The sequence below is a fragment of the Antedon mediterranea genome, chromosome 9 (genome assembly GCF_964355755.1).
Source record: "Antedon mediterranea chromosome 9, ecAntMedi1.1, whole genome shotgun sequence".
Lineage (NCBI taxonomy): Eukaryota > Metazoa > Echinodermata > Crinoidea > Comatulida > Antedonidae > Antedon > Antedon mediterranea.
The window spans coordinates 19,015,266-19,027,882 of record NC_092678.1 but is presented as its reverse complement, the minus strand read 5'-3'; the positions used below and the strand labels follow the sequence as shown (position 1 = coordinate 19,027,882).

Below are 12,617 nucleotides of genomic sequence, written 5' to 3'. Positions count from 1 at the left end.
TTTTTTTTTACTTATAGTAACACTAGTCTTCTTAATATACAGAGAAAATCGCTCAAGTAGACCTTCAATACCAGACGCCGAAAATCGCTCAAGTAGGCTTACAATAACAGACGTCGAGTTAACAGGAATAAATAACGAACCAGAAAAATATAATAAATGAATAATTACAAGAAATCAGATTTCAAATATGAAACTTATTATTATTATTCAAGTTATATTATTGCTACGAGCTCATAGAGAACGTAAAAAAAAAAAAACGTTTGTAATTTGTGCCGAGTACACACATATTTTTAACTCAGATGATTATTAGGCCATGACTAGCACATAGCCAATTATAAATGTAATTATGTTGTGTATTTAGAGAACTTAAATAATATAATCAGATTTGCTTAAAATGAAAAATAAAATTTAATACCTTTTTATAGGCAATAATTGAATTATTATTTAATGTAAATGTTTATATATTCATAAATAACCGTTTTTATAATTACAACAAATAAAACAAATTATTTTAGTCATTTGATACTATATATTTGAATTGTATTGTTTATAGAATCTGTTTTATACCGCTACCATACGCCCGGAGCACTTTCCTTGTATATAAAACCATAGAGATATTTAATATCTTATCTTAATAAATTACTTTTAAACGAGCCTGGATTCGGGTACGGTGGCCGGATAAAAAAACCTGTGAGGTATTGTTAACAAAAGAACCGTTTACAATAGGCAGTTTGGACAACCTAAGAAAGCGTATACGTGTGTTTTTTCCAAACTCTATTAACTCATTCCGGACGTAGGGCCTATGTATTATCGAAAAACATAACGCATGACGTAATGCAACCTCCGTGTTAACGTAGCTACAAATACAATTTATGTAGAAATTGGAATGTTTTTAATAAACTAACTAACTGGTGTAACGTGTTGAACTTTTAGTAAATAAAGCTGTTTTATATATATAATATTATATATGCCTAAGACAATGTCTAAATACCCTGTTTTAGAATAAAATAGTTATTACACTAGCATTTTAAACCATAAGGTAAGCCCATGTTTCAGTTACGTCATCTTTAATATTAAAACATGTACACTTTTTTTAGCATATCTTAGCTAGGTTTTCCACTACACAAGTTTATTCGTGCTACACTAATCAAAAAATTGGTAAATGCATTCACATTTACATCTACGTTTTGCAATGCCAAAAAAGGCCAACCAATCAGAGCACTGTAATATTTGATTAGCATAAAGAGATTCGCCTATTGAATGGAAAACATAATTTACATCATTTTAATAAAATGTTTCAGTTCAGAAATTATTTCGTTTACATTAGCAGATAAAACTTGTGTATGCATTTTTGGTCTACGAATGGACTCTTCCAGTTCAAGGTGCATCATGGGATATGGGTTGAAGTCTTTCAACTGTCGAAAGAGTGTCACAGGGTCATCTGCATCAACTGACCCCTCTAGCGCGGTCAGTACATCTGAAGCGAATTTCCCATAATGTGCAGTTGAACAAATTACCATAGGAACAGATTCATCATGGAACCTGTCTGCAACCGCCTTAGCCACCGCTGTGTGCGGGTCCAATAAATAACCTAGAGAAAAAAATAAATGGTAATAATAAGAAATGAATATATGCCTAATAATATTAACAATACTTAATAATAACAGGTTTGAACAAGTCTAGTAGTGAATCTATACAATAATATTACAATTAATATTGATATGTAATAGTAATAATAAAAAATACAATTTTTGTTTATCTCTCTTTAAGGCAAATTTACACAGACGAGCGGTAACGGTAATCAAAATATAGAATCTATGTTATTATTCTGTGTGACCATTTACACACAACGGGGGAGTGGACGGGCGGTTTCCGCTCAGGATAGATGCAGACTCCACGTGGTACACAAGGTACGTGGTTTTCTGCTTACCGTTACCACTCGTCTGCTGTGTAAATTGACCTTTACCTGTTCTCTTAAAGACAGCATGGATCGTCTTTGAGCACAATTCCTCTGAACACCAATCAGCAACGGTGTCTCTTTGCATCCGCTCTACAACCTCTTGTGAAACTTGGAAGAATTTATTGTTCGAAAGTTCATCAAAGCAACGTCTAACCTCTTTACTGTCCTTATTGGTTATCATATATAAATACCTTACACAAAAAGTAATATTAAATTACTTGCATTAAAGTTACATTTTTGGCTAAAATTAATAGTTTTTTGTTGGGTGGGGTGGGGGACGATCTAATTATGAGGACAGGACTGGCAGTGTCTATACAGTTATTTACCCTAGTAAATGGGGCTAAGCTTGTCAATATCATTGTATGCAAATAAATAGTATAAAATAAACATCAACTCAATGACACTCAGCATATTGGCCAATAAGCCAAATCAATCAATCAATCATTCAATCAATATCTATCTATCAATACATCTATCAATACATCAACCAATCTAATTATGATTAATATATCCATCATTCATTTATCAAATTGCTAGTTCAGCGGCTATTACAAATCACTGTCGATGACTCGGTATCGAGCGCGCATGTGCGTAACCAACAAGGCGCGCGAAGCGGATGACCCTCCTCAGTAGGAGAGAGCTGTCACGGCGGGTGGCGTATGCAAACAATGAATTACTGGGCGTGGCCTGTTTTAAATCACACACAATGCTATTGGTGGAAAATCCTTTAATCTTTCTTCTGTTGGTTAAAAGTTGGGCGTTTATTTACGTCAATAAAAAAAGTGGTCGTGATACACGTGATATATTTGAACTTCCAGCTGCTGGAAGTTCAATCATCTTCACCTGCTGCAGGTAGGCAAGCATTGCATAATAGCTGATCATTTACTATTTTTTTTTGACACTTTTTTTTGTATGTATATTGGTAAGCTATTTATTTCATAGTCATAGTATCTTTATTTGTCCATTAAACTGACATTAACAGAAATTTTCTTTGAAAAACTGGCATATCATCACATAAAAATATAAATAAAACAATTTGAAATCTACTTTTATTTTATACCAGGCAACTCACTCACTCCTGGCAGGAAGAATGAAAGCATAAAGTCCTCTCTGAAGTCTGAATGACTTATAGGCCTACATCCAAAAACCGCAAAAACATCTACGATCAACACTAAAACCAGATATGTCCACCTATCAGTATCAGACATCGCAACTTGCAGCAAAGAGGTTCTGCGATGAGGATGTGCATGATGTGGAACTAAAACCCCCTTTAAAACAGTTCGTAACTTCCATAGCAACAACAGTTGTAGGTAACTCACTCACTTCAACTGGCAGGAAGAATGATATATCATTGAATAGCATAAAGTCCTCCCAGAATGACTCATTACAACCAACAAGCGCAAAACATCTGCGATTGACACTAATACCAGATACGTCCACCTACCAGACAACTTGCAACTTGCAGTCAAGAGCACCCATGCTGACGATGTGCAACTGGAACAGTGTGCAGCTACCTTCGTTCAAGGTGTCCTAGCAACTGCAGTCAAGCGCACCCATGATGAGGATGTGCAACTAAAACAGTTTGCAGCTAACTTCGTCCAAGGTGTCAGAGCAAATGCAGTCAAGCACACCCATGATGAGGATGTGCAACTGAAACAACGTGCAGCTACAATCGTTCAAGGTGTAATAGGAACTGCAGTCAAGCGCACCCATGATGAGGATGGGCAACTGAAACAACGTGCAGCTACCATCGTTCAAGGTGTCAGAGCAAATGCAGTCGAGCACACCCATGATGGGGATGTGCAACTAAAACAGTTTGCAGCTACCTTCGTTCAAGGTGTCCTAGCAATTGCAGTCAAGCGCACCCATGATGAGGATGTGCAACTGAAACAACGTGCATCTACTATCGTTCAAGGTGTCAGAGCAAATTCAGTCAAGCACACCCATGATGGGGATGTGCAACTAAAACAGTTTGCAGCTACTTTCGTTCAAGGTGTCATAGCAACTGCAGTAAAGCGCACCCATGATGAGGATGTGCAACTAAAACAGTTTGCAGCTTCTTTCGTTCAAGGTGTCAGAGCAAATGCAGTCAAGCACACCCATGATGAGGATGTGCAACTGAAACAACGTGCAGCTACAATCGTTCAAGGTGTACTAGGAACTGCAGTCAAGCGCACCCATGATGAGGATGTGCAACTGAAACGTGCAGCTACCATCGTTCAAGGTGTCAGAGCAAATGCAGTCGAGCACACCCATGATGGGGATGTGCAACTAAAACAGTTTGCAGCTACCTTCGTTCAAGGTGTCCTAGCAACTGCAGTCAAGCGCACCCTTGATGAGGATGTGCAACTGAAACAACGTGCATCTACCATCGTTCAAGGTGTCAGAGCAAATTCAGTCAAGCACACCCATGATGGGGATGTGCAACTAAAACAGTTTGCAGCTACCTTCGTTCAAGGTGTCCTAGCAACTGCAGTCAAGCGCACCCTTGATGAGGATGTGCAACTGAAACAACGTGCATCTACCATCGTTCAAGGTGTCAGAGCAAATTCAGTCAAGCAAACTCATGATGGGGATGTGCAACTAAAACAGTGTGCAACTAAAACAGTTTGCAGCTACTTTCGTTCAAGGTGTCATAGCAACTGCAGTAAAGCGCACCCATGATGAGGATGTGCAACTAAAACAATTTGCAGCTTCTTTCGTTCAAGGTGTCATAGCAAATGCAGTCAAGAGCACCGATGAGGATGTGCAACTAAATGAGTTTGCAGCTACCTTCGTTTAAGGTGTCATAGCAACTACAGTCAACCGCACCCATGATGAGGATGTGTAACTAAAACAGTTTGCAGCTAACTTCGTTCAAAGTGTCAGAGCAAATGCAGTAAAGCGCACCCATGATGAGGATGTGCAACTAAAACAGTTTGCAGCTTCTTTCGTTCAAGGTGTCCGAGCAAATGCAGACAAGAGCACCGATGAGGATGTGCAACTAAATGAGTTTGCAGCTACCTTCGTTTAAGGTGTCATAGCAACTACAGTCAACCGCACCCATGATGAGGATGTGCAACTAAAACAGTTTGCAGCTAACTTCGTTCAAGGTGTCAGAGCAAATGCAGTCAAGCACACCCATGATGAGGATGTGCAACTGAAACAACGTGCAGCTACCATCGTTCAAGGTGTCAGAGCAAATGCATTCAAGCACACCCATGATGGGGATGTGCAACTAAAACAGTTTGCAGCTTCTTTCGTTCAAGGTGTCATAGCAAATGCTGTCAAGAGCACCGATGAGGATGTGCAACTAAATGAGTTTGCAGCTACCTTCGTTTAAGGTGTCATAGCAACTACAGTCAACCGCACCCGTGATGAGGATGTGCAACTAAAACAGTTTGCAGCTAACTTCGTTCAAGGTGTCAGAGCAAATGCAGTCAAGCACAGCCATGATGAGGATGTGCAACTGAAACAACGTGCAGCTACCATCGTTTAAGGTGTCAGAGCAAATGCAGTCCAGCACACCCATGATGGGGATGTGCAACTAAAACAGTTTGCAGCTACTTTCGTTCAAGGTGTTATAGCAAATGCAGTCAAGAGCACCAATGATGAGGATGTGCAACTAAAACAGTTCCTAGCAACTGCAGTCAAGTGCACCTATGATGAGGATGTGCAACTGAAACAACGTGCAGCAACCATCGTTCAAGGTGTCAGAGCAACTGCAGTCAAGCGCAGCCATGATGAGGATGTGCAACTAAAACAGTTTGCAGCCACTTTCGTTCAAGGTGTCATAGCAACTGCAGTTAAGCGCACCCATGATGAGGATGTGCAACTAAAACAGTTTGCAGCTTCTTTCGTTCAAGGTGTCATAGCAAATGCAGTCAAAAGCACCGATGAGGATGTGCAACTAAAACAGTTCCTAGCAACTGCAGTCAAGCGCACCCATGATGAGGATGTGCAACTGAAACAACGTGCAGCAACCATCTTTCAAGGTGTCAGAGCAACTGCAGTCAAGCGCAGCCATGATGAGGATGTGCAACTAAAACAGTTTGCAGCTACCTTCGTTCAAGGTGTCATAGCAACTGCAGTTAAGCGCACCCATGATGAGGATGTGCAACTAAAACAGTTTGCAGCTTCTTTCGTTCAAGGTATCATAGCAAATGCAGTCAAAAGCACCGATGAGGATGTGCAACTAAATGAGTTTGCAGCTACCTTCGTTTAAGGTGTCATAGCAGCTACAGTCAACCGCACCCATGATGAGGATGTGCAATTAAAACAGTTTGCAGCTAACTTCGTTCAAGGTATACTAGCAACCGCAGTTGCAAAATGTCAAGCAATAAATCAAGTCATGAACAATGACCGTAAGAACATACACTATCATCATGCCTAAGCCAATTTATAGGCCTACCTATAGTTTTAAGGTGGAATGTGTGTACTTGAAGACAACCTCTCCCCAACACCCACCAATAAATCGTTCATCTTTTGTTTTATACTTAGTAAGATTCTTGTTCACATTTATATTTGGATTAATTTGTTATATATCAAAGTAATTATAAAAATTATCCAAAAAAATTTCTCCATAGACAAGGAAACTGAGGCACAGCAGACAACTGAAGCATCCACCTTTGATGATGATGATGAGCTTGACAATCTGGCAACAAGTGTTGTTGAAGATTTTTTATCCAAGGTATTGGTAGAAAATATTGCCATCATTCATAACAACCTGACAACTGCAGCACAGTAGCCAACTGAAGCCTCCATCTCTGATGAGGATAAGGAGCTTGACGAGCTGGCAACACATGTTTTTGGAGATGTTTTATCCAAGGTAGTGGCAGAACATCTTGCCATCGTTCATAACAACCTGACAACTAAAGCACAGCAGCCAACCGAAGCCTCCATCTCTGATGAGGAGCTTGACGAGGTGGCAACGCGTATAGTTGGAGATGTTTTATCCAAGTTAGTGGCAGAAAATCTTGTCACCGTTCACAACCTGACAACTGAAGCCCAGCAGCCACCTGAATCAGCCTACATGGATACGGTAGAGAAAGATCAGAGGAAAGGTACAATATAACTTTTCATTCATTTGAATTTTCATTTAAACCTTACCACCGATTTCCTATACTGTTAACAATTTGAAATCTATATTACAGTATATCACTAAGCCAATTTTTTTTTTGCTCTACCCCTCTCCCAGTCTCCCTAGACCTCACAACTGCTACTTGTACAGATCGATATTGGTCAGAATATGGAGACCCGTTATTCGGAATTGAAGAAAATACTGCATTCTATTTTTAATGTTTAGACCAACACGAGCTCCAAGACGTCGACAAGCCAGTAATAGATGATGATCACGAGTCATGTTTGGCTTGTGCCAAATCTTTTTTGTTTATATTTTCTATGCCCCTCCTCTTATGAGGCATCTTGAGACGCAATGTCTACTATCCTTTATGCTGCTCCTGATCGGCCACCGAAAATTTCTATTTATAACCGAAAGTATCGCCGAGGATTGACTCTCACATTATGGGAAATTTATATTTTTGTCTATGCCGCTGTGTAAAAAAGGGCACCCGTCAAATTTAAGGGACCCTGTGGACTCTGCTTTAGATTTGCCCTTGTCAATGGATACATTAATCAATCAATCCACCAAACAATTCATTCTTCCATCGATCAATCAATCCAAAAATCAATCAATTCATGAATCAATCAGTTTAGCAGGATGAATCAATTCATTCATTCATTAATAAATCAATCAGTTTAATAAGTTAAAGCTAAATACCTTTCAAGATTTGAAGATTTCAGAATGTCAATAGCTGGAGAGGTTGTCACACTAAGCTTCTTCTGTCTTAAATCGTACATGCCTGTGTTGAAGAATTCACTCAGCACGTTATTCTTGTTAGAGGTGCAAACAAATCGCCGAAAAGGAATTCCCATTTGCTAAAAATAAAGAGAGCATGGAAATTGTATGAATGACAAGATATTATATCTGTATGAAGATACCAATGACACATAATACAAAGTGTTCTTGTCGATTGATCATCACTCGATTCTCAGTAATGCATTCTCAACAAATGACAACATTTTTTGTCTATCATCATAGACAAATGTCTTGATACAGCGTAACTAGTAAATTATGTATTATTAACTGTTTCTAAGGTTAGGTTAAATACAGCATCACATGTGACATTGTTCCAATAATACATGTATCACATGTGATGCACATAGTATTCTGTATCACAGACTGCTCAATACAGTACTAGGCAAATTGTAAAACAGTACCTGTACTGATAATTGACTTTGTAAACTAGCGTTCTACAACTAAAATTATTAATTTACCTTTGAATAAATCGCTCCAAGAATGTTCCCAAAATTTCCGGTTGGAATACAAACATCAACAGGATCTCCAATGCCAATAATTCCTTGTTGTACCATTGTCAGATATCCTGAGGCATGGTAGACAACTTGCGGAAGTAAGCGCCCCCAATTGATGGAGTTTGCAGCACTTAGCTTCAAGTTGTGATTTAAAAGTAGTTCCTCTTTGAGGGCAGTGTCACTGAAGATTCTCTTTATGGCAGACTGGCAGAAATCAAAATCACTGTTGATTCCTGGAGAAAAAAGCAATGACATAAAACCAGCATTGTGTTTTTGGACCATTCCATTTAATTGTTTCCTGATAAATTTGCATTTTTCTGATTAGATTATAGTCAATAGAAATATACATTAGTTCATGCCTTCGGAATTTGTGAAAACTAACATCTTTAGATATGATACGTTTCAATACATTGATAATATATAAATGCTTGGCCACTAATAATTAATTGACATAAAGTTTAATTTTTAGTTGTGCACATACCAATGACTTTGATGTTTTCTCCTGTAGCGGATGTCATGAGTGCTTTTTGTACAGCGCTTACACCTCTCTCGGGATACAACACAACGACAGATGTATTTTTATCTTAAAAAATAGAAAACTTGTTTAATTACTTCAAATATTGAAACAATAAATTTAGATTTAATTAATAATGGTATACATATTCTTGAAACTATTATGCAAATGAAGTATCAATTTGCATTGGTTTATTTGCATACTGTTAAGAATACCTGCGTATTTGCTGAATCCATCAAGTACGGCACTACCTGTATCACCTGATGTTGCAACCAGTATTAGATGCCTGTGAATAAAGATTACAATAGGTAAGCATTATTGTAAGTTATTTAAAGCTCTGCCTACACTATCAAACTTTATGTGACAAAAAAATTATTTTGTCAAAATAGTTTAATGGTGTAGACAGAGCTTTACATTTTCAAAGTGCTGTGTGTATGTAAGATTGTATTATACTCTGACTCATTCCCCACCTTGTATTTGGAAAGTCCCTTTCCGATGCATTTGAAAAGAACTGAGGCATCAGCTGGAGAGCACCATCTTTAAAGGAAGCTGAAGGCCCATGGAATAGCTCCAGAATATACTGGTTGTTCTCCAGAGGAACAACTGGAGCAACGACCTTACAGTTGAAATTTTCAATGGAATATGCCGTGTTGATCATATTTTTCAGCAGTCTTGGATGAAGATCGGACGGATGTAAAAGAAGTTCTAAGATTCGAAGAGCTCTCTCCTCATATGTCATCTCCACTAGTCTGTCCCACTGTTTTATTGTCATTGATGGCAATGGGTGTTCTGGAACATAAAGCCCTCCATCCTGCGCAAGACCCTGTAAAACAACTTGATTAAAATCTGCTGAACTCTCACCAAGAACCTGTGACCTTGTCGATACATATCCGGATTTATTCTGGAATCTTCTAACTGCTTCAGAAATCTTCTCCCCGATGCTTTCAAAAGACTCTTCTTTTTCACAAGTCACTCTAACATCGTAGTTGTCCTCGTAAAATTGCTGTCGATATGTTAAGATTTCTTTCATTGTCATTCCAGAACCTTGTCCAACAATTCTGTCCACCTTCATGGCTTCCAGGCGTGAAATAATGTCGTCGCTATTTGCATCAATGAAGACGACGACTCCAGACTCCGAAATATACTGCATTGCTTTGTTATGCAGTGGATTGGAACCAGTCAATGAAATGATTGTGTTTGAAGCTTTTAGCTGCAAAAGAGCTTCTCCTTCAGCTTCTAGAAATTTTTCTGCCCCAACTTCATTAAGCTGGAATAAAAGAATATTTTATATTACATTTTAATTTTATTTAGATTCATTTAATACTTTATTTTTATATACAATACTATTAAAGACAATAATGAAAATCAAGAATATTTGATGGAATGACTAAGCTGCTTCCATCTTGAATGGAATGTCAAAGACAGTGGAGCTGTAATCCATAGCCATAATATTGGCAAGGGTTTGAGGCTCACTCGATTCATTTTTTCTTCTCAGATAACCTACGTACAGCATCTTTCAAAACGAGTGTAACAGGGATTTCCTGGTCGACTAGTTCACATATAACTACTGTCGTGGACAGGAGAGAGAGCACCTGAATTAGCAGCACTGACATGACATTGTAACATGTAATTATCAACACACTCTAAATACTAACCTTTTCGGACACTTTCATCTGCCAGAGTGGTTCCAGATGATGATCATCAACGTCCAGTACAGGCATACCAAGTCTTTTAGACAGTTTTCTGCCATGAGTGGTCTTTCCTGATCCGGGACTCCCCATCAGGATAATGTTCCCTTCATTCTGAGCAAAGAAAAGGTAAAACATTGTGAAAAAAATTATTTAAAAAAAAGTCTCAATTATTCATTATATTTTATACATGAATTTGAACCATACCATGAAAGCACCAGTCTAATGGTAGTATGCCTTTTATATAAAGAAGTTTCTGGGTTCAAATCTAACCTTGAAATTTGTGAAATTAAGTGCTAAACTTAACCTAATGTCCTATCTTTATCATTGTAATTTAAGGGGTCACCAACTGGCTGTGGGGCCCCCTTAAAACCACCTATGCAAATTCATCTATCAATAATTTAAACCATTTTATAGCAATTCAACGGTAACTAATATGGCAATGTTGTTAACGTTTTCCGTCTTCCGACATTACGCTTTCCACAATTTGTTTCCATTTTTTTCTGTTTATGGCAGGATGGTTTGTTATTGTGTTAGTGTCTACTTGTCCTTGTAAGTCTTTCTTTATTTGATATAATATGGCAATGTGTGAGTTAAATTCATCTACAGTAGGCCTACTTCTATCCAAGACATCAACTATTTTTCTATTGGTATTAAATATAGTTCACATCTAGGCCTGACAAGGTCTTCAATCGCCTTACCTTGTAATAGAATGTGCTGGTTGAAAAGCATTTGGCCCTTGCTATCCATGATTTTGACATCTGGACTTTTGACATCCATTGGGCCTGCGGCCTCATGCTCAAGGTACGTTGGATGGACAGTATGGACACCCACATTTTGACCGGATGATTACTTAAACATTCAAGAAAAATTATGTAATAAGAGCTGGAAATCTATACGAAACTGATAATACAATTATTGAATAGAAGCAAATAAAATTAGCATTAAATTGTAACTGTTGAACCATTTGCATGAGTAAAAATTATGTAAATTGAAGAAATAAAAACGTTATTAATATTATTAAACTTAATTTTCATTCTGACATAAATAAGGTTTGGTTTAAATTGTCCTTTTTCCTACCAAGATAACTTTTTAAGAAGTCTTCCTTTGAACATTGGAGACCTGAACTGTCACTACTGATGCCTATAGGCCTAGAACAGACGGTGCAAGTACTATAATATAATATTTTTAACTTTCTAATCAGTTCAAGTTCACAATGAGTAATGAATATTGATCGCCTTTCAATTTGGCCAAATGATTTATGGAATGCCTGGCTAGGCTAAAGCAGTAGGCCTAGTATATAGTAGTAGCCTCTCTATATATCTAGGCTACTTCTAGGCATAGCCATAGCTAACTACCACCAAAGTAGGCTAGGCTACTGTAGCTTGGCAGCAGGCCTAGCCGCTCTAATAAGCCCAGAACAGAAGCTAGCCTACCTAGTCCTACTACGTATACTACTAGTCTGAGCTTTTGGCCCTCCTAACCCTAGCTAGCTGGCCTACTAGAGGGATAGGGCCTAGGTAGGCCCTAGGAGGTAGGCTTATACTATACTATAGTTTTAGTAGGCTTAGGCCAAGGCTAGCCCTCTTTACTCTACTAGTACTACTACTAGCCTAGACCTTAGGCTAGCCTAGCTAGGCCTAGCTAGGGCCTAGAGTAGTAGGCATTTATAGCCTAGCTAGCCTAACTAGACTAGGGCCTAGCTAGGCCTACATACTAATAACAACAACGATTAATCTTAACTCTAAAATACCTTCAGAGAGTATTAATTAGGAAAACTATCTTTAAGCCGTTCGTATGCTAACTAAAAGCAGGATACATCACTTTTTAAATTTTGACAATGTCATGCGAGAGAGAAAAATGAAAACTTTGGCGCCACGTAATTTTTGTTGATGTCGTCACGGTTGACTGAACAACAAGGCTCCTCCTGCACTGACGTCACAAATTTACTGTATTATATTATTTTAAAGACTAATGTTTGATTGATTTTATTCGATATTCATAAAAATAGTTAAAATATACAATGTACATATTAAAAAGAATACCAGGATAACCCATTAAGTCGACAAATAAAAAGTAAACTTATTTCCGTATCAACTGAAAA

The 12,617-nt window shown here is 38.0% G+C and overlaps 1 protein-coding gene across 1 annotated transcript; it reads right to left on the bottom strand.

The window, feature by feature from the left end:
• Positions 1-219: 219 nt before the first annotated feature.
• Positions 220-12,387, bottom strand: LOC140059115 (threonine synthase-like 1). The gene is made up of 10 exons (XM_072104956.1): positions 12,267-12,387; positions 11,215-11,365; positions 10,481-10,627; positions 9,296-10,092; positions 9,041-9,111; positions 8,793-8,894; positions 8,276-8,544; positions 7,719-7,876; positions 1,967-2,151; positions 220-1,591 (listed from the first exon to the last, which is right to left on the bottom strand). The coding sequence occupies exons 2-10, from the start codon at positions 11,347-11,349 to the stop codon at positions 1,275-1,277; spliced, it is 2,181 nt and encodes a 726-aa protein (XP_071961057.1). The 5' UTR covers positions 11,350-11,365; positions 12,267-12,387; the 3' UTR covers positions 220-1,274.
• Between the last annotated feature and the right edge of the window lie 230 nt (positions 12,388-12,617).

Coding starts and splice junctions, on each gene's coding strand:
- LOC140059115 (XM_072104956.1), bottom strand. CDS start 11,349: ATGTGGGTGTCCATACTGTCCATCCAACGTACCTTGAGCATGAGGCCG. Junction 9,112..9,295: donor AGGGACTTTCCAAATACAAG/GTGGGGAATGAG, acceptor CTTTATTCACAG/GCATCTAATACTGGTTGCAA. Junction 8,545..8,792: donor AGAAAACATCAAAGTCATTG/GTATGTGCACAA, acceptor TTTTTTCTCCAG/GAATCAACAGTGATTTTGAT.